This window comes from Lampris incognitus, chromosome 1 (assembly GCF_029633865.1).
Source record: "Lampris incognitus isolate fLamInc1 chromosome 1, fLamInc1.hap2, whole genome shotgun sequence".
Classification (NCBI taxonomy): domain Eukaryota; kingdom Metazoa; phylum Chordata; class Actinopteri; order Lampriformes; family Lampridae; genus Lampris; species Lampris incognitus.
The window spans coordinates 121,299,959-121,320,083 of NC_079211.1; the positions used below are offsets into that span (position 1 = coordinate 121,299,959).

The window sequence follows — 20,125 nt, forward strand, 5'->3', positions numbered from 1 at the left end:
GGTCCTTGATCAAATAGTCTTAACTGCAAAAAATAAAATAAAAAATTTAGGCTGACAGGTCAAGTTGTGTGAGATTAGCTGCAGACAGATACACAAACACACGCACGCACGCACGCACGCACGCACGCACGCACGCACGCACGCACGCACGCACACACACACACACTCCCCCATCCCCTTCAGGCGACTTACTGGCTGGGATAAAAATTATTCCTCTTTTACAAATATGTTATTAGTGAAAACTCATATCCCATGCCATATAAACCTCAGAAGTGGTTGATTATACCGCTCTAACTGGCTTGACTTTCATGATAATTTTTTTCTATCTTTTTGTGTATCAGGTACTACTTGCATTTTTTTATGAAGAAAAAAAAAACAATCTGCAAGTTGGATTTCAAATCAAAGACAAGGGGTAACAACAGATAGCAAGTAAGTAACAGAGATGACAAATTAAGACCAAAGGCAGACCTGTACTCTGCAGACCAATCCTGAGCCAGGTACTCAAGAAGGCGGAGAGCCAGACTTGATTGGTTGATGACTGCTGTATGAAGCTGGGCAGAGTGGCCTGGTTTCAGAGTGGCCTCTGGGGCCAAGTCTCCACTGTCCTGTTGCCAACACAGCGGGATACTGAATTAGACACATACACATAACAGCACATCTGGAACTGACATATGTATGCAAGCTCTTTGCCTTTCAGCTCAAAATGAATGGACACATAAAGAGGGTGATTTCCTCATAGTCTATCCTACCTTTAGCTTGTATGTGATGGGGTAAGGCAGCAGGTTGCGTAGCAGGATGGACGGCCACAGGTGAAGGATGAAGGGCTCATCAAAATTCTCCCCAACACCCCCAGTGTGTTTGAATGTCACGGTGTCCTTCAACGGCACAATGTTGACCATCAGCACACCAGCCTGGTCTCCACGACGACGGCACGTCTGCTGCAGCCGAGTCAGGCGTTCCTGGCCACTGATGTCATCATAGCTGAAGCCCTCAGAGCAGTAAAACTGCTCCTCACCATCAGCATCTTCTGCTGTTACTGGCTGTAGGGTCAGTTCAGACCTGCAGGGGGTAGCAGAGGATAGAGAGTGCTTAGAGGTGAGGGAGCACTTGTACAGGCAGATGGATGTCTTTGTGTGACAGACAGGGAGAGAGGAAGTGAGAAAGAGAGCAGGATTTAAGTGGCTGAGAGAAATGGAGAGAATTTTACTTATATTATCAATTTATTTGACAGTGACGATACATGTAGGCATTGTTACATTTAATACTAGAACGACTAGGACTTCACTCCTACCTAAAACAACCATGGACGGTCAACATGACCACAGGTTTTTAAACTACATTCTGTGAAGATATGTTTGTATGTCTGTTAGGAAATGACTGAAACCAAAATTAACATTTTAACAACTATAATACTATTTTTAAACAATTTAAATTTCAGAGAGACATGGTCGAACTTGAATAGCAAAATTGAAAAAGTGAAAATATTACCTGAAAAACAAAACAGAAAACACATATTGCTAATCTAACAAATGTAACAAGGCCTATAAAACGTGAAATGTAAAAAAAGAACTGAAAATAACCATTGAAACAGCCCCAAACCATGCCTGGAACTTAAAAACTACTAGAACGATCGTGGGCGGGCCCACGGTTTTTAAACTCTATATTCTGTCAAGATAAATACACGATTGAGATATTAATGCATTGCATATGTTAGGATGCCTGAGGAGTGGAGCAGAAGCATACTGGTACCAATTTTCAAGAACAAGGGTGATGTGCAGAACTGTAGCAACTACAGCGGTATAAAATTGATCAGCCACAGCATGAAGATATGAGAAAGAGTAACAGAAACTAGGTTGAGAGGAGAGGTGATGACTAGCGAGCAGCAGTGTGGTTTCATAACAGGAAAGAGCACCACAGATGCGATGTTTGCTTTGAGAATGTTGATTGAGAAGTATAGAGAAGGCCAGAAGGAGTTACATTGTGTCTTTGTAGATTTAGAGAAAGCATACGACAGGGTGCCGAGAGAGGAGGTGTGGTATTGTATGAGGAAGTCGGGAGCTGCAGAGGAGTATGTAAGAGTGGTGCAGGATATGTATGAGGGAAGTGTGACAATCGTGAGGTGTGCGGTTGGAATGACAGATGGGTTCAAGGTGGAGGTGGGATTACATCAAAGATTGGCTCTGAGCCCTTTCTTGTTTGCAATGTTGATGGACAGGTTGACAGACAAGATCAGGCCGGAGTCTCCGTGGACTATGATGTTTGCGAATGACATTGTGATCTGTAGCGAGAGTAGGGTGCAGGTTGAGGAGAACCTGGAGAAGTGGAGGTATGCACTGGAGAGAAGAGGAATGAAATTCAGTAGGAGCAAGATGGAATACACATGCATGAATGAGAGGGAGGACAGTGAGATGGTGAGGATGCAAGGAGTAGAGATGACGAAGGCGTATGAGTTTAAATACTTGGGGTCAACTGTCCAAAGTACCAGGAGTCCAGAGGAGAGGTGAAGAAGAGAGTGCAAGCAGGGTGGAGAAGAGTGTCAGGGGAGATTTGTGACAGAAGGGTACCAGCAAGAGTTAAAGGGAAGGTTTACAAGATTGTAGTGAGACCAGCTTTTTTTATAGGGTCTGGAGACAGTGGCACTGACGAAAAGACAAGAGGAGGAGCTGGAGGTTGCAGAGTTGAAGATGCTAAGATTTGCATTGGGAGTGATGAAGGACAGGATTAGGAACTATTATATTAGAGGGACTGCTCAGATTGGACGGTTTGGAGACAAAGCAAGAGAGGCAAGACTGAGATGGCTTGCACATGTGTGGAGGAGAGATGCTGGGTATATTGGGAGAAGGATGCTGAATATGGAGCTGCCAGGGAAGAGGAAAAGAGGAAGGCAAAAGAGGAGGTTCATGGATGTGGTGAGGGAAGACATGCAGGTGGCTGGTGTGACAGAGGAAGATGCAGAGGACAGGAAGAGATGGAAATGGATGATCCACTGTGGCGACCCCTAATGGGGGGAGGTGAAAGTAGTAGTAGTGGTAGATACGTTAGTATGTCTGTTAAGAAACGATGGACACCAAAATTAACATTTTAACAACTTTAATACTATTTTTCAAACAATTTAAAATGGCCACTGTCCAACACCTGTAAATACTGCAACGCCTTGGTGGTAGTCATGGTGCGTCTGAAATGGTGGCTGTAACCAGACATGTTGGCAATAATCAAAAATCAAGTTTAGATTATTACTCCGCACTGGAGAACACTAGTGTGTTTCGAGGACAGAGCAATGAACTTCTCGAAGGAAATGATGCGACCAACACATATCATAAATAGTGACATGACGCGCACGATCACGCGCAAATTAGTGCGGTCATTTTGACCGCTCATGGTCGTTTTAGGTAGAGCTTAACATAACTTTTTTTTGTGCAATTGATCTAAAACAAATTTTAAGCAAATACATGCATTTTTAGGACCATTCAGTGAGTGGAAGGTCTATATCTTTTTTTCCCCTCACAAACTTTATTAACTTTGAAAATCCAAAATGAGTGAAACGCTGCAATGTCTATAGGACTTCTAGCCATAGCTAATTTGCGCACCTTGTCCTTGGTTAGGCTTTTGAGAAATAAAACACATGATACAACACACTAATACAGGCAAAGAGACTCAATAAAACAGACATGGACAAACAACCACTACAAACAGTAACTGAAACATTGAAAGACCAGGGGTGTGTTTGCTTGCATGTGAATTAGCATGTGAAGGTAAAGAGATGTTTGTGGGTATTTTTAACCTGTATGAATCCAGAGGCACACAGAACTCCTCAGTGGGGATTGCTGTCCCCAGATATGTTGATCCCTCAAACACTTTAAATGGGATGGAGAAGTGGTTGATGATCTGCATGAAAAGAGAGAACACATGAAAAGGGGAGAAGCCTTTTAAGCAGTTTTGACTGAACTCGCATCTAATCGTAATCTTATTTGATCCTTAAAACACTAACTTACAGCAGGTGACCATTATGGTCACATTTTTGAAAAGTAAACATCTTACTCTGGGTTTGGTATTATATGTGTTGGTGTATAGGCAGCCCTACATCTATAACCTTATGTCCTAACAGCAAGTGAGCATCCGACTATCGCGTTGCATTGGACGCTCTCTGTCCTCACTGAAACCGTCATGTTAACAAACCACGTCGTCATCAGCTGTGCACTCGAGATCAGACTGGAGACGTTCCTCGTCCGTGACACAGTGCTTCTCAACACAAGCGACAGGAAGTAAATAGAAACAGGGCATCCGACAAAAGTTCAGCTCAAAATGGCACACCACATTGCGTAGCACCACCTGTGGCCAGTTAGAACATTCCAATAGAAAATGAAGCAATCAAACTGATTTTGTCGCTGATACTCGCTTGCGTCACATTCAGTTAGGACACAGTGTAAGACAGAAGGAGGCGGTTATCTAGGGGATTACAAGGGGATTAACATTCCTTGAGGGCAAACCTAGATCTACCGCACCTGTGACTTATTCCAAATTTTTGGACAGTTTCACTGTTCAGAAAGGTAAAGGGATAGCAGTAACTAGGAATGTATAAGGGAATTGATAACGCACCTGGAAGGGAGAGCGGATCTTGATGTACTTGCTGCCCTCCACGGAGTAGATTTGACAGACCAGGAAGCGAGTGACTCCTGAGTCCTTGTGCATAACACTGTACATCCCACGGCCCACCTTGATCAGAGGGATCACACTGGCAGATGTGTGGCCCACGGGAGCTGGGGGAGAAACAATAAGAGGTTATTGGATCATTTATTTGTACAAAGAAAGAAAACTGTTAGTCATTCATATTTTGCCACTTAAATAAAGAGAATTTAACGGGCAACTGTTCTGAAAATTAGATCTCCATTATTTGACAATGTTACATCTTCCATCAACATATCAGATGATGTCAAGCAGAACTAATAAGAATTAGCTCTAAAGCCCATTATTTAGAACAGTCACATTTTAGAGAATAACACTAAATGAATCTTTTATGAATATTTAGTAATTTAATGATCATTCAGGGTACAGTTTTTTGTATGAGGAATATTAAAAGGTCCAATATTTTTCACAGAAAGTTTAATCAGTTCATCTGGACACGTTTATTGAGAGAAACGTTTCATCACTCATCTAAGTGACCTCTTCATTCTAAACTGATTGCAGGTATCCCCACCCTTATAAACAATACAGTGGCACAACGACTGAAAACAACGATCAGTTTCATATGTAAATTGCCGTGACTTTTCTATGGCCATGTGTACTATTCACAGAGGATTTGGGAATAGTTGCAATCACAGCGTTGTAAGATGGTGACAGATGTACTCTTAGGTACCTGCTTCGGTTCAGGGATGGTCGTTCCCTCTTCACATAAATGGCCTCTTTGTCTCCCCGTTCAAACCAGCATTCCCACCTATCAAGGATGTGCACATCCGCATCCCTGAAAGAGTGGCAACTGGCCTGTAGAAGGGTGTAGACTGTGGAGTCCTGGCCTGAGGTGTTAGTTCTCCTGTGTTGTGCCATTCTTTTGGCCAGCGTCTGTTTTGTTTCCCCAATGTACAAGTCACGGCAATCCTCTTGGCACTTAACAGCATACACTATATTGCTGTTTGTGCTGGGGGACCCGATCCTTGGGGTGGACCAATTTCTGGCACAGCGTGTTTTGGGGTTTGAAAGCAACTGAGATGTGGTGTTTGGAAAATAAGGCGTCTAAACTTTTCCAACATTCCCGCCACATACGGAATCACCACTGGTTTACACTTAGGCAGCTGTTGTCCTTCTCCTCTCTTTGATTGGCTGGTACACTGTTTGGGCGTCTTCCTGGCTTTGACAAACATCCAGTTAGGATAACAACACTTAACCAGGGCGTGTTTAATGTGGGATTTCTCCCCTTCCCCAGCCGCTGTGAATAGCACACATTGCTATCGAAAAGTCACAGCAATTTACATACGAAAGTGATCATTGGTTTCGGTTGTTAGCCAACTGTATGGTTTATAAGGGTAGGAATACCTGCAGTCAGTTGAGACTGAAGAGGTCAATTAGTTGAGTGATGAAACGTTTCTCTCAATAAACTTTGTGTCCAGATGAGCCGATTAAATTTTCTGTGATTTTCTTACCTGGATTATTGAGGATGCATAAAAACGTCCTATATTTTTCCTTCTTTCAGCAATTTTATTTATTTTCTAAGCATCTATGCAACACGTTGGCGTTTTATAAATTGAAATCTTATTTTATTAATTAATTTTTGCACCTCTCGTTCCCCTTAATTGAAACAGGCTGTTTTCAATGGGTGAGGCACAGCTTTCACACAAAAACTATTCACTAATCCAACTGGTTCCATGGTCAAGGAAGGACAAAGTGCACCTGGCTTACAAATCAGAATTAGTCCAGGGGTGGGCTGATGCAAATAATAGAGGAAAAATTATTAGTTGTTTTCCTGGAAGCTCATAAGTGTCACCACCAATGTTGTTATTTGTGACTGGCTCACTCAATCCAGTGTGCTCTTCCTGACACAAAGCTTGGCCAAATGGCAAGTAGTAATAATAACATGTTTTACCATAACATAGATAACATTTAAAGCTGCAATGATGTTTCTTGCTACTTTATCCACTTGAAACATGATGATGATGTGGTAATTCTGTTGGAAAGACAATCAATGCTACAGTAGAACAGTGTTTCAATATAGTTCGATGGAGGAGGCAGAGAGAAATAGACCTGCTGCAACTGATTTATTCGGACTACAAACAAGGTGTAGCAGCAATTGCTGCTTGTGTGCCATCAGCTCACTAGTAAATACTCCACATTGTAAAAATGGCACCCTCTGACCAAAGCTAACGCAGGCAGTCTGATGTATTACAAACATCATGAAAACATATCGTAACACTGTTCTACGGTAACATTAACTGTATGTCCAACAGAAGCATCACGTTTCCATCTTTTTTCCTGCTGGAATTATTTTCCAACATGTACGTGTTTGCCACTGCACCAGAATATTTCAATAGCGTTATACAGAGACTGGAGCGTGTCTCCAACCATGATAAGGATGGCGGTTAGTATTATGTAACCTCAGTCTATGATCCAGATGGATAAAATGATGATATTTGTAATTTGTGATATTGGGCTATACAAATAAAATTGACTTATTAAGGGAGAAAAGTTATGGATTCCAGTTTTAATACTGCTCCATTCATGCCAAAATTTGGCACGTTCCATTCTCTAAAACAGAACCCCTTTAGGGCAACAATCATACATATTCTGCCCTTAAGTATGATGCTAAAAAGGCTACATAAGGTGTACACTATGTAATCAACAGGACTGAGTTGGCAATGGTGTTTAGTTAATAGCATATCAACACATAAGCTGTTTGTCTCTTTGAATTCCCATGTAGATGTGTATGTGCTTCAACCTACTTGGCTGTATGTAGTAGTCCTTGGCACTTAGGGAGGTCATAGCAGAAAACTGGTCAGAGTCCATTGTGGTTCTCAAATAGTCCATATTGAGGCTTTCGCCATCCTGAAGCTCTACAACGCGGTTGATGCTCTGTAGCCCAATGGGGTTGAACATCTCACTGTGGAGGACAGACACCGGCAGACCCAGACGGTTCTTCACCACGAAGGGAGCCTCGTCCTTCTGGAACACCTCTGCCGTCTGCTTGGCAGCCTCTGCAAATGCCTGGGGAAGAACAGACACATATATACAGGTGCACACATATATAGACATATACAGACAGAGAGACAGACAGATAGAAAGACAGACACATAAGCATTCAAAATTGATGACAATCCATATAGCAAAACAACATTTCTTGTAAAGAAGTGCACTCTACAACAAACTCACATCAATGCACTGCTTCATTTAGTTCTCCACAGGGACTTTTTGGAAAAATAAATGGGGAATATCACACCATTTTAAACTTAAATTCACCCTAATGGTCTAAGACAATCCATTCATGATTGTTAACATGACCAATTCCAAATGGGTGATCAATGATTACTCAATGGAGTCAGTCAAAGGACACACCACCTTTAATTTTGTATTTAGACAGGGATTTAATGAAAGTAACAACTTACTGTTTACTTGGTAATTTTGTTTTAATCAAAATAGGAACTGTATCATATCATTAGGTTAAGAAATATTGCTGTTACATGCTAATGAGTAACTAGCTACCATCCAATACAACAGGTCAGTACAGAGTTTGATTTGTCTAATAGAGGGATTCATTATAGTACATGCAGTATCCATGAGTTTTTAAATGAAGTAATTAAGGAATGTTCCCCTTGCAGTTGGTGATGACCATTTCCTTACCGTGCCTAGGTTGCTGAGCATGCCCAGTCCACACTTGGAGAGTGTGATATTTAGCTGGTCCTTGCTGCTGACGCTAATGACAGTTTTATAATCTGGTACATTATAATCTACTTCATCTGAAATGCCTTGGTAATGGTACTTCACTGGCTTCTTCTTCATCTGGAGAGGTAGCAAGTAAGTGGGTTAGCAACAGTTTGTGAGAGTGTGTTTTGCTAGTTTATATGTGGGTATGTGTTTCTGCATGCATTTTTGTGTGAATGTACCTTCAGTCCTAGTGTCCAAGGTCTGAAGCCATCTCCAGTCTCATCCTCCAGTGGTTCCAGCAACGGTTCCCATACTCCCAACACCTCATTGTAGTAATGAACCTACAGAAACAGCAGAACAAAAAAATGCCCCTATTTAACCAGTTTAATGACTTGTAATATTTTATTGTAGTAAGTACTCAATACTGTTAGCAGCATAGACAGAAGATGAAAAAACTCTTCTGTTGCTATTTTCTTAGCTATCAGCAGGCAAAGTGAAAATGTCTATTTTCAAGTATGTGGCATAAAGGCAGCCACTACCTTTCACACCTGTCAGCTATTGTACAATAACTTTGAATGGCCGGCACTGCACATCTTATACATGCTCAAATGAGATTATCTGCAGAAAGTTGAGTAGGCAATTGGCATAAAAGACCATAAGTGCTTAAATATTTTGCAATATAACTGCTGCTTTGTGGCTGTATCGTTCAGCCTGAACATCAGTAAGTGGTATGATGGGTACAAGTTATAGGGAAGAGCTTTCTTGTAACCAAGAAAAAAATATTGCTAATTTGAGTTGAACATGCATATGTAATGGATGCACATATTGGATTCAAAATGTGTATGCATTTGTGTGTTGGACTGTGTATGTATGTGTATGAGGGGGATTTAAGAGTGTGTGTGTGCATATGGATGCTACCTCAAGGTTGAGCTGGCTATGTAAGTTAATGAGTGTTGTCCAGTTCTTGACGTCTCCATGAAAAGAGGATTTGGCCAAAAGCATGGGAACAGTGCGGTGCCCAACACCTGCCTCCAGGGTCACACAGAGGGAGTTGATGGCTACCTGCAGGGACACAGGGAGGGAGGAATTATACACCATTCCTTTTTAGACCAAAATCGAACAAGTTTTTGTCTCTGTGGAATCCAAAACATTGCTGTAAAAAATAAATCAACAATTCATTGAATAAATGTCAATAAATCTAACAAAAATACTAAGTCATATCAGTGAGGTTGAAGAATTATGCCTCCCCGAAGCTTGCAATCTGATGCTGCAGCCAAATGATCATTCAACAAAAGACTTTATTTAATCAACAGGATCATTATCATGCTCTGAAAACAATGCTGGTTTACCTGTAGGGACTCTCCCTGTGGTATTAATGGAGTCTGTGACTGAGCATCCTCATCCCCCTCCTCCTCCAGGAACCACAGTTTGAGCTCCTTCCAGCATCGCCTCTCCCATAGATCTGGGGGTATGGGGCTGTCCAGCTCCTGGGGTGTCTCCGCTGCAGGTGTCAGCACTGACTGGATGGTGATCACAGTGTTGATGATGATGGGAGACACCTGCATGTAAATGAATGTTGAAATGCGGAAAAAAAAACATTTATTACATTTTCTTCAACAAAAAATGCAAAGGTACTTATAAAACTACACAGGGCAGCTAAAGCTACTGTAGGCTGTAAGCAACACTTTTTTTTCTTTGATTTTCTTCCCTTTCATCCCAATTTGACATTTCCACTTCCTTTGTCCTTCTGTGGTTTCACCATTGCAATTGATGAAAATCAACTATGTAAATTGACTGAACAGAGGGGAAATGAACAAACAAGACTCACCTTCAGTGTGAGAGCCTTGATGCAGACCTCCATAGCCTGGGGGGAAGTGGGAGACTGTTTGCTTTGGAAGAACACCTGACAGGGCTGTAGCACTGTGGTCACATTGTTTCTCCTCATTTCTCTCAAGAAGGGACATGCGACTACCTAAATCAGCATCAATGATAAATGTGATGATTAGCCTCTGCACATTAACAGGTACAGCCATTTCCAGAGAATGACATCTCATTCATTAGCACAGTGCTTTTCAATATTATACAAGAATGTGAGAGAAAAAAAACCTTGAGGTCCTTGATGACAGCAGTCACAAGTGATCCCTCCGCCGCACTCTTCATCACCAGCTCACACTGTGTGGTCATCACCAAGGCAGGGGCGTTGGCACGCGTCAGGTCTGCCACAAACAGAATCTCCGGGTTTCGCACCAGAACATTTATCTCAGTCTTCAACACCACTGCTGAAGCTACAGCTAAGGGTTGCAGAGGAGAGAAAACAGATTAGACCTTGTCATGCATGCGAAACGGCGGGGGGTGGAGGATGGAAGACATACAAATATGGAAAGTCATATCAGCAACAGAGAGGCAAGATTGAGATGGTTTGGACGTGTGTGGAGGAGAGATGTTGGGTATATTGGGAGAAGGATGCTGAATATGGAGCTGCCAGGGAAGAGGAAAAGAGGAAGGCCAAAGAGGAGGTTTATGGATGTGGTGAAGGAGGACATGCAGGTGGCTGGTGTGACAGAGGAAGATACAGAGGAGAGGAAGAGATGGAAACGGATGAGCCGCTGTGGCAACCCCTAATGGGAGCAGCTGAAAGTAGTAGTAGTAGTAGTAGTAGTAGTAGTAGTAGTAGTAGTAGAAAGTCATATCAGCAACACCTGGATAAATTGTTTTTAGAGCATTAACTTCTGATTTTTTTTTACAATTTGCTTCACAGTTACAGTGAGCACACTGACAGGAGGGTGAGTGGGAGAATGAAATAAAGCTCCTGAACTGAGTGCATGGTATGCATCCATGATGTAAGGGATACTTTCTATGTACCTCAATCAAACAAAACATGAAACTCCAATTATAACAATTTAACTTGCAAAAAAAAAATACACAGACAAAAACCTCTGAAAACTGTATCACAGTGAAAAACATCTCGAACAACTCTAACATTCCTGACTCAATAAATTTCATCCTTGAATAATTTTATCCAGTCGTGATATTTGGAAATAAACAAAGACACAGTGTCATAGATGCAAAGCATTACTGTTAATAAGTCCAAGAAAGTGAGGACTTGGTGAATTTATGTCAATTAGACTGAAGCTGTGTATCTACCAGAGGCCAAGTGCTCCTCTTTCCAAAGTTGAAACAATTTCAACATTTGCTAGAGCAGTGATGACAGCTAATCACTGTCCCTTTAGTACGACCAACTAATAAGGATGAAGGAAGAGAGGGACCAATCCATCTCCTCTGTCAAATTGTGGCGGAGAAACGAAAACGAAATAATGAAAATGAACCAATATATAGATCTGATAACAGAAAACCCTGCATTAAGAAAACTATGATTATTTAAAGGCTTACCTTCACTCGATGCTGCATCTGAGACAGCTGTTAGCTAATCGTAGAATTAAAAAGATACTTGGGGGGAACCCCCGAAACCCCCCCTCCCCCCAATAATGCCTTCTCTTATTAAATTCATTCTTGAGTGAAATGTCAAAAAGACAAAGAAAAATATAACATGACTTAGTGGTTAGTGAAACCTTTGATTCAGTCCTAAATTCCAACTTGAGATAAAAGTAGCTGTTTTAGAGAACATTTCTTCTTAAGTATATTTTTGTGAATCCAGCCACCGTTGAATGGATTGCTTCACATCTAAACAACACAAGAACTATATTCCTGCTATAGTTTTTTGTTTATAAAAACGGTTTAGTCTTCTCCATTTTTTAATTCTTTTAGGCTGTATTTGATTAGATAACTCAATGTTAACCTGTTCTCCTAATAAACTTCATGTTGCTTTTGCGGCAAGTATCAGTTATAACTTAATAGTAACTTGAACTGTCAACCAACCAGACTCCTTAGATGCAGCAGCGGAGGCAGTGCTCTTTTTGTCTCCACCTCCAGCACTGCCCTTGGGTTGTGGGGTTGGAGCAAAACCCTGTTGGGATGCCTTGAGGAAGATGTCTGCCACAGTGAGCAGAAACTCCATGCTGGCACACAGGTAAATGTCCTGCACCACAGTGTCCAGAATAGTGCCTTCACGGCCCTGTCGATAGTTCACTTCAACCATCATGTTCTGCTCAGCGCCGGGATGCATTGCCATCATCCTGGGGTAGAAAGGAAGGAAAGGTGGGTTAAAAGAGTGAGTTGGCGGTGAGGAGAAGAGGAGCTGGGAATGAAAATAGGGTACTGACAATGGAAGACGGAATAATAGAATGGGAGATGTTGAAGAAGAGTAGTTTGATTAATTCAGAAAAATAAGGGGGAAAATTATCGGAACTGCCAGTCTGCATGGGCTAGCAGTTAGCTTAGCCTGCCCTGCTCTCCCAGCCAATCAGGCATGGACAAAGACACTGCATGGATGATACTGGGTGAAGCCGCTGCAAATGTGAATTCGCGCCACCATCGGCATGCACCACTGAACCACAATATGACACATAATGAAAAGTTGTATCATCAGTATAAGGCGAAGTGAGTTGGAGGTGAGGAGAAGAGGAGCTGGGAATGAAAATAGGGTACTGACAATGGAAGACGGAATAATAGAATGGGAGATGTTGAAGAAGAGTAGTTTGATTAATTCAGAAAAATAAGGGGGAAAATTATCGGAACTGCCAGTCTGCATGGGCTAGCAGTTAGCTTAGCCTGCCCCACTCTCCCAGCCAATCAGACATGGACAAAGACACTGCATAGACGATACTGGGTGAAGCCGCCGCAAATGTGAATTCGCACCACCATCGGCATGCACCACTGAACCACAATATGACACATAATGAAAAGTTGTATCATCGGTCTAAGGCGAAGTGGAGAGTATGTTTCATGGTAGTTTTATCAGCATTAGGATTTGTGAACCTATAAACCCAGGAGAATTTTGTAGCTTTGCAAGTGATCAATTGGCGATCACAAAAGAGGTTTGATCAAGATGCACTTATTGATTAATTAATAACTTAAATTATTATTCATTGAAGTTCATATACATGTGACGTGTATAACTAGTGTTTATATATAAATAGGCAAGTATAAAAAGTGTGTCTGTCTGCATGCATGTGAAAATGTATGTTGAACTGTATGTGTGTGTTTATTTTTCATGCTTGATGTGTTAAATGTAGAAGACATTTTTTTGGATACGTGTGATACCTGGGTGTGACCATCTTGACTCGGGGCCTCTTGTCATCCAGCAGGCAGTTGGCCAGTTTGACTGAAGCCTTCATGGAGCTGTCAGAGAACATTTGGACAGAGGTAGAGATGGTACCAAGGGTAAATTCCGCCAGCATCAGCTGCTCATCACGAGAATCCCAAAGCTGCACCTGGATAGTAACAAAAACAGAAAGAAACTGGCTAAGGTAAGGGGTAAAGGCATGGTAAAAATAATACACACACACACACACACACACACACACAATGAATGTCTTTGTGTGCATACAATTATGTGTGTTTGTGTATGTTTAATACCTCATTCCCACTAGGGCTATAAATGGTCAGCGTCATAGAATCAAACTTAAAGTCCAGTTTGAGTGTATTCTTCAGCTTGCTGGTCCTCTGTGTCTCCACAACAGCAGCTGTCACCACAGTGTTACCTACATATCCAGTTAACGCAACACACAAACACGCACACACACAAACATTACATACGTCAATTTTCTGTCACTTCATTCATTCAACCAATGGAACTATACTGTTGCACTTTGAGCAACTGCTCAGCAATAAAATTATGTATTGACCAAATGATCTACAGTGTCAGCCTCCTTACTGCTGGTTGGTCCTGTAGTTCCAGAGCCCTGGGACTCTTTGTTGGATACAGTGTCAGCAGAGGGGTCAGAGATGGCCAACTGAGCAGGGGGGGGAACGGCGTCAGATGTTTCTGATAAGTTCTCACTCAGAGTCCTTAGGACCACTATCATGTCATCCTGGCTCAGGATCAGCTGTTGGACACAGACAGGTGTTAGTATAGTACAATTCAAATTACAATGCAAAGAGACACAAAAGTACATGGACTTGCATTCATTACCTAATCCTGTACTCTAATCTTCGGACCAGCTGTCAGAAAAGACTAACAGGAATACAAGACCCAAGTGAGGCAGCCTCAAGTTATGCAGGTTTCACAAGGATTGAGACACATTTGAGCTGGTCCTATTAAGCCTCAGTCTATTCGATGTAAGAATTGTGGGTTATGGGTCTGCCTCTTTATACAAATAGGTTTACCTAAAATCTCAGCTCCTTTATACATTTCTATGGTGGAGAATTGGGCCAAGGGTTTTTTGTCTCTTAATAACTTTCTATTGAGCCATTACTCTACATGGACGGATTGAAGCTATTCTTCTGCTCTACATGGGCTGATTGAAGCTATTCTTCATTTTTGGTTTTAAAATAATTACTGAAACATTTTTAGCATAAAAGTATCACATCAAAAGATACGTTTCTTGATGGAAAATGATTCCTATTTAACAAGTTGTCAAGTCATTCTCCTAATGCACTATTTTCTCAAACGCTGATGTAAATGGTTACACATATGTCTGCCTGACACACTAGTTAAATGTACATGAAATGTTCTCTTTTCTTACCCATTTAAAGTTGGTCTTGCACTTTTGGAATACATCTCATCACACCTAATGATGTTCACAAGTCCTATAACATTATGGAATCTGTGCTTGGTTGTGCAGACTTGTGTATTGGTGTCTACCAAATACATTCATTAAGTCTGGTAGATCTTCCTATTCCCATTACAAAGCTATATCAGGTCTTTCTCACCAGCATCACTGTTCACATTCCTAGTTATACACAAACACACATACCAAATACCTGGGAGATATAACTGATGTTGTCTTCTATTGGCCACTGAGCAGCTCAACAGGAATAAGTAGGCTTAAATGTTGTGCTCAAAAGCAGCCTGACAGACAGGTGTTGAGGAAGGGAGAAGACTTATTGTTTCTCTACCTACCCAGATTTTCCCAGACAGTCAATGGAAATTTAAGTTTAAAGTTTTCCAAGGTTTCTTGCACGACACAAACATAAACAATTGTACAAGTTCTTTCTCTCGTTAATGTTAGCACATAACTCAACACATGACTAAAGCTCTACTCACATTCATGGGTTTGAGGTGTGCGGCGATCTCGATATCAGGTATGCTATGGTACCATGTGGAGGACAGGTTTCTCTGAATAGACAAGTCCAGGTTGACTGGCTTCAACAGCTGGGTCTCTCCCTGAAACCGTCCTGCTTCATATGTGGTTCTGAAAACACAAAAACCATCACAAAATTATACACAGACGAAATCTAGATAATTTAAAAACTTTTTTCTGAGGAATATATTTTTAAAGAAATAAGCGATAAATAAGTAAATGGTTTTCATTCCAAAAAAGTTTCACTGTAGGGGTGTCCGGGTAGGAAAGCGGTCTATTCCGTTCTCTACCAACATGGGGATCTCAAGTTCGAAGCCCCATGTTACCTCTAGCTTGGTCAGGCGTCCCTACAGACACAACTGGCAGTGTTTGTGGGTGGGAAGCTAGATGTGGGTATGTGTCCTGGTCGCTGCACTAGCACCTCCTCTGGTCAGTCGGGGCGCCTGTTCAGGGGGGAATAGTGTGATCCTACGTACCCCTGGTGAAACTTCTCATTGTCAGGTGAAAAGAAGCGACTGGCGACTCCACATGTATCGGAGGAGGCATGTGGTAGTCTGCAGCCCCACCTGGATTGGCAGAGGGGGTGGAGCAGTGACTGGGATTGCTTGGAAGAGTTGGGTAATTGGCCAGGTACAATTGGGGAGAAAAACAGGGAAAAAAAAAATCACTGCTAACAAACAAGTCTGTAAGTAATGGCAATATCAAAAATAAATTCCCAATTAGAGTGAAAGAGTGAAAGCAATGGCAGTTTTAGTTCACTGAAATGGTTTGAATGCCACATTAAAAAGTAAGAGCTAATTTAAAAATCCTTATTTATGTTCTTGTTTTAGAACTTCAAAACAACTAGCTACATATACAGTGGTGCTTGAAAGTTTGTGAACCCTTTAGAATTTTCTATATTTCTGCATAAATGACCTAAAACATCATCAGATTTTCCCACAAGTACTAAAAGTAGATAAAGAGAACCCAATTAAACAAATGAGACAAAAATATTATACTTGGTCATTTATCGAGGAAAATGATCCAATATTACATATCTGTGAGTGGCAAAAGTATGTGAACCTCTAGGATTAGCAGTTAATTTGAAGGTGAAATTAGAGTCAGGTGTTTTCAATCAATGGGATGACAATCAGGTGTGAGTGGGCTCCCTGTTTTATTTAAAGCAGTGTTTCCCAACCCAGTCCTCAAGGAACCCCTATCCTGCAGATTTTATTTGCAACCCTGAATAGGTACCTGTTTGTAGTTATTCAACCAATCAGCAATTAATTATGTCAGATGTTGCACACCTTGCATAATTAAGTGCTGTGAGATTATTGGTTGAGTAAGTACAAGCAGGGCTACCTATGCAGGGTTACAATGAAAATCTGCAGGATAGGGGTTCTTGAGGACTGGGTTGGGAAATGCTGATTTAAAGAACAGGGATCTATCAAAGTCTGATTTTCACAACACATGTTTGTGGAAGGGTATCATGGCAAGAACAAAGGAGATTTCTGAGGACCTCAGAGAAAGCATTGTTAATGCTCATCAGGCTGGAAAAGGTTACAAAACCATCTGTAAAGAGTTTGGACTCCACCAATCCACAGTCAGACAGATTGTGTACAAATGGAGGAAATTCAAGACTATTGTTACCCTCCCCAGGAGTGGTCGACCATCAAAGATCACTCCAAGAGCAAGGCGTGTAATAGTCAGCCAGGTCACAAAGGAACCCAGGGTAACTTCTAAGCCTCTCTCACATTGGCTAATGTTAATGTTCATGAGTGCACCATCAGGAGAACACTGAACAACAATGGTGTGCATGGCAGTGTTGCAAGGAGAAAGTCACTGCTCTCCAAAAAGAACATTGCTGCCCGTCTGCAGTTTGCTAAAGATCACGTGGACAAGCCAGAAGGCTATTGGAAAAATGTTCTGTGGACGGATGAGACCAAAATAGAACTTTTTGGTTTAAATGACAAGCGTGTCTAGAGAAAGGAAAACACTGCATTCCAGCATAAGAACCTTATCCCATCTGTGAAACATGGTGGTGGTAGTATCATGGTTTGGGCCTGTTTTGCTGCATCTGGGCCAAGAATTATACCAGCGAATTCTTAAGAAAAATGTCAGGACATCTGTCAGTGAACTGAATCTCAAGAGAACATGGGTCATACAGCAAGACAACGACCCTAAGCACACAAGTCATTCTACCAAAGAATCGTTAAAGAATAACGTTTTGGAATGGCCAAGTCAAAGTCCTGACCTTAATCCAACTGAAATGTTTTGGAAGGACCTGAAGTGAAAAGTTCATGTGAGGAAACCCACCAATATCCCAGAGTTGAAGCTGTTTTGTATGGAGGAATGGGCTAAAATTCCTCCAAGCCGATGTGCAGGACTGATCAAGTTACCAGAAACATTTAGTTGCACTTAATGCCGCGGGGGGCGGGGGGTCACACCAGATACTGAAAGCAAAGGTTCACATACTTTTGCCACTCACATATTGGAACATTTTCCTCAATAAATAAATGACCAAGTATGATATTTTTGTCTTATTTGTTTAATTAGGTTCTCTTTATCTACTTTTAGGACTTGTGTGAAAATCTGATGATTTTTAGCTCACATTTATGCAGAAATATAGAAAATTCTAAAGGGTTCACAAACTTGCAAGCACCACTGTACATCCAGAAAGGAAGTATAATTTTGGCTATTATGGCTTTGCAAATAAATAAATAAATAAATATGTCCCAGAAAGTAAATATGTAATCACTGGATGTTCATACAGTTCTCAGTCCCTTAATGTTACAAATGCTTAAGACATTTCTACTCTCACCTGTACATCTTGAGGTCGCTCAGTCCCACTGTCATGCTATCCACAATGGGTGGGATCTTGACATGGGTTTTGGACGGCACCTTGGCAAAGTGATTCTTGACTGACAGCAGGCCCAGGTCAGCTACAATGACATTGGAGGAGGAGGAAGATTGAGGGAGGAAGATGATAGGTGCGTTGAAGTGAACATCCAGAGAGATCCGTGTGCTGCGCTCTGCAAGTACCATCACGCCTGAAGCTGCCTTCTCTGCAGCCTGGACTGTCACCTCAGCCAGGGCATCTTTAGCTTCCTGGAAGTTATTGACGAATGACTGGGGGTAGGTGGAATAAAGGGCCAGGAAGGAAACATAGGACAGAAATAAGGAGGGAGGGAAAAGTGGGTGTGAGAGTCTCAAAATGGCAAAACACTAACATTCAGTAGAAGCGTTAGAATAGTTCTAGACCAACTGATGTGACACTAGCTCTCTTGCCAGACACTTCTAAAACATCATATTTAAATCACCATTCACACACACACACACACACACACACACACACACACACACACACACACACACTTTATGCATCCTGTGAGTATCTCTCCACGCCATCCTAGAATAGACTTGATAGTATGTCTATACCCACACACAAAACACATGAGAGTTTCTCAAAAAGACATCATTAACCTATAGCAGTGAAATAGTATCCAATTACTGGGGACTCTGGGGATCTGAAATAAATGTCAATCCTGAAAATTAATGTTATCATGGGATCTCATTGATAATGATATGCGAGGATTTTTTGTGTGTGATAGGTTGTTGTTGCTCAATTAGTCATCACTATATCACTATACCAAATGATCAAATTCTAATGATGTCCAGAAATTATGAATAACTATAAAATTAAAAACATTAATATGGTGAAAAAAATTCATATCTTTGAGTGTTAAATTTATCAGTGCATTAGTAAATGCTAATATTGACATCTATGAAAAGTTAAGTTTTGCCAGACTACAAAGCAAAAAGCCGAAGGTCAGGCAGCTAAATTATAGGACTTTGGCGTTAACATATGTATGTATGGATTCTTACCAGTATGGAGGAGACAAACTTGTTGAGGAAGATGACTTGGATGCATCCTACAGTCAATGTAACAGAAGTATCAACTTTACACATATCTAGGTAGGCATCTCCCTCTGTGGCATCTGTGTAGTTCACCATATGAAAGGCAAACACTTCCTTATCCGCTATGGACACCGCCTGTAATATAAAAGATAATATAGCTAATATACAAAATGAGAGTGTACAAAGCCATCATTATGTGTTTGGTGAGTGTGTGTGTGTGTGTGTGTGTATCTAGTCACGGCTAATCTCACAAACTACTGGACCTATCAGCCAAACTTTTTTTTGTGCAGTTATGATTGTATGATGAGAACTTCTTGTGCTTGCAGTGATTCAAAACCTTAGAAAACTTAGAAACATTTTGTTTTCGCTGTCACTGCCCCCTCTCCATTCAGAGTCTAGCTCACTCGATCAATGCGGCTTTCCGTCGCTGCCCACTCTAAGTCAACTGTGCGAATGCGGGACTCACATCTACGGTTGATCAGGCAGTGACAGTGACAAAACATGTATTTGGGTATGAGTCATGAAAGTAAATGAGAAGTTGATTGTGTTCGCAAGTCAGCGAATCATTCACGGCTGATCTCAGCACAGAACAACTGGAGGAACACTGGATGAACCAAAAAAAATCTCTGTCTTCATTTTCCCAGCGTTAGGGTCAGACCAAAATGCCGCATAGCAAAAATTTTCTTTTTGGAAAGTGCAAGTTCATATTAGACTTGGTCACAATCGTACGAGGGTCCGCC

The 20,125-nt window shown here is 41.4% G+C and overlaps 1 protein-coding gene across 1 annotated transcript in view; it reads right to left on the reverse strand.

The window, feature by feature from the left end:
• Nucleotides 1-20,125, reverse strand: part of vps13a (vacuolar protein sorting 13 homolog A) — a 92,960-nt gene that overhangs the window by 35,310 nt on the left and 37,525 nt on the right. Inside the window, exons 32-49 of the mRNA XM_056301733.1 lie at nt 19,353-19,520; nt 18,289-18,596; nt 15,452-15,599; nt 14,120-14,291; nt 13,822-13,946; nt 13,507-13,676; nt 12,223-12,479; nt 10,453-10,637; nt 10,175-10,318; nt 9,696-9,905; nt 9,265-9,408; nt 8,586-8,687; nt 8,323-8,481; nt 7,428-7,689; nt 4,597-4,757; nt 3,782-3,885; nt 750-1,059; nt 469-605 (exon numbers count right to left, since the gene is read on the reverse strand). Coding sequence (XP_056157708.1) covers nt 469-605; nt 750-1,059; nt 3,782-3,885; nt 4,597-4,757; nt 7,428-7,689; nt 8,323-8,481; nt 8,586-8,687; nt 9,265-9,408; nt 9,696-9,905; nt 10,175-10,318; nt 10,453-10,637; nt 12,223-12,479; nt 13,507-13,676; nt 13,822-13,946; nt 14,120-14,291; nt 15,452-15,599; nt 18,289-18,596; nt 19,353-19,520 — 3,266 coding nt within the window. The remainder of the gene's footprint in view (nt 1-468; nt 606-749; nt 1,060-3,781; nt 3,886-4,596; nt 4,758-7,427; nt 7,690-8,322; nt 8,482-8,585; nt 8,688-9,264; nt 9,409-9,695; nt 9,906-10,174; nt 10,319-10,452; nt 10,638-12,222; nt 12,480-13,506; nt 13,677-13,821; nt 13,947-14,119; nt 14,292-15,451; nt 15,600-18,288; nt 18,597-19,352; nt 19,521-20,125) is intronic.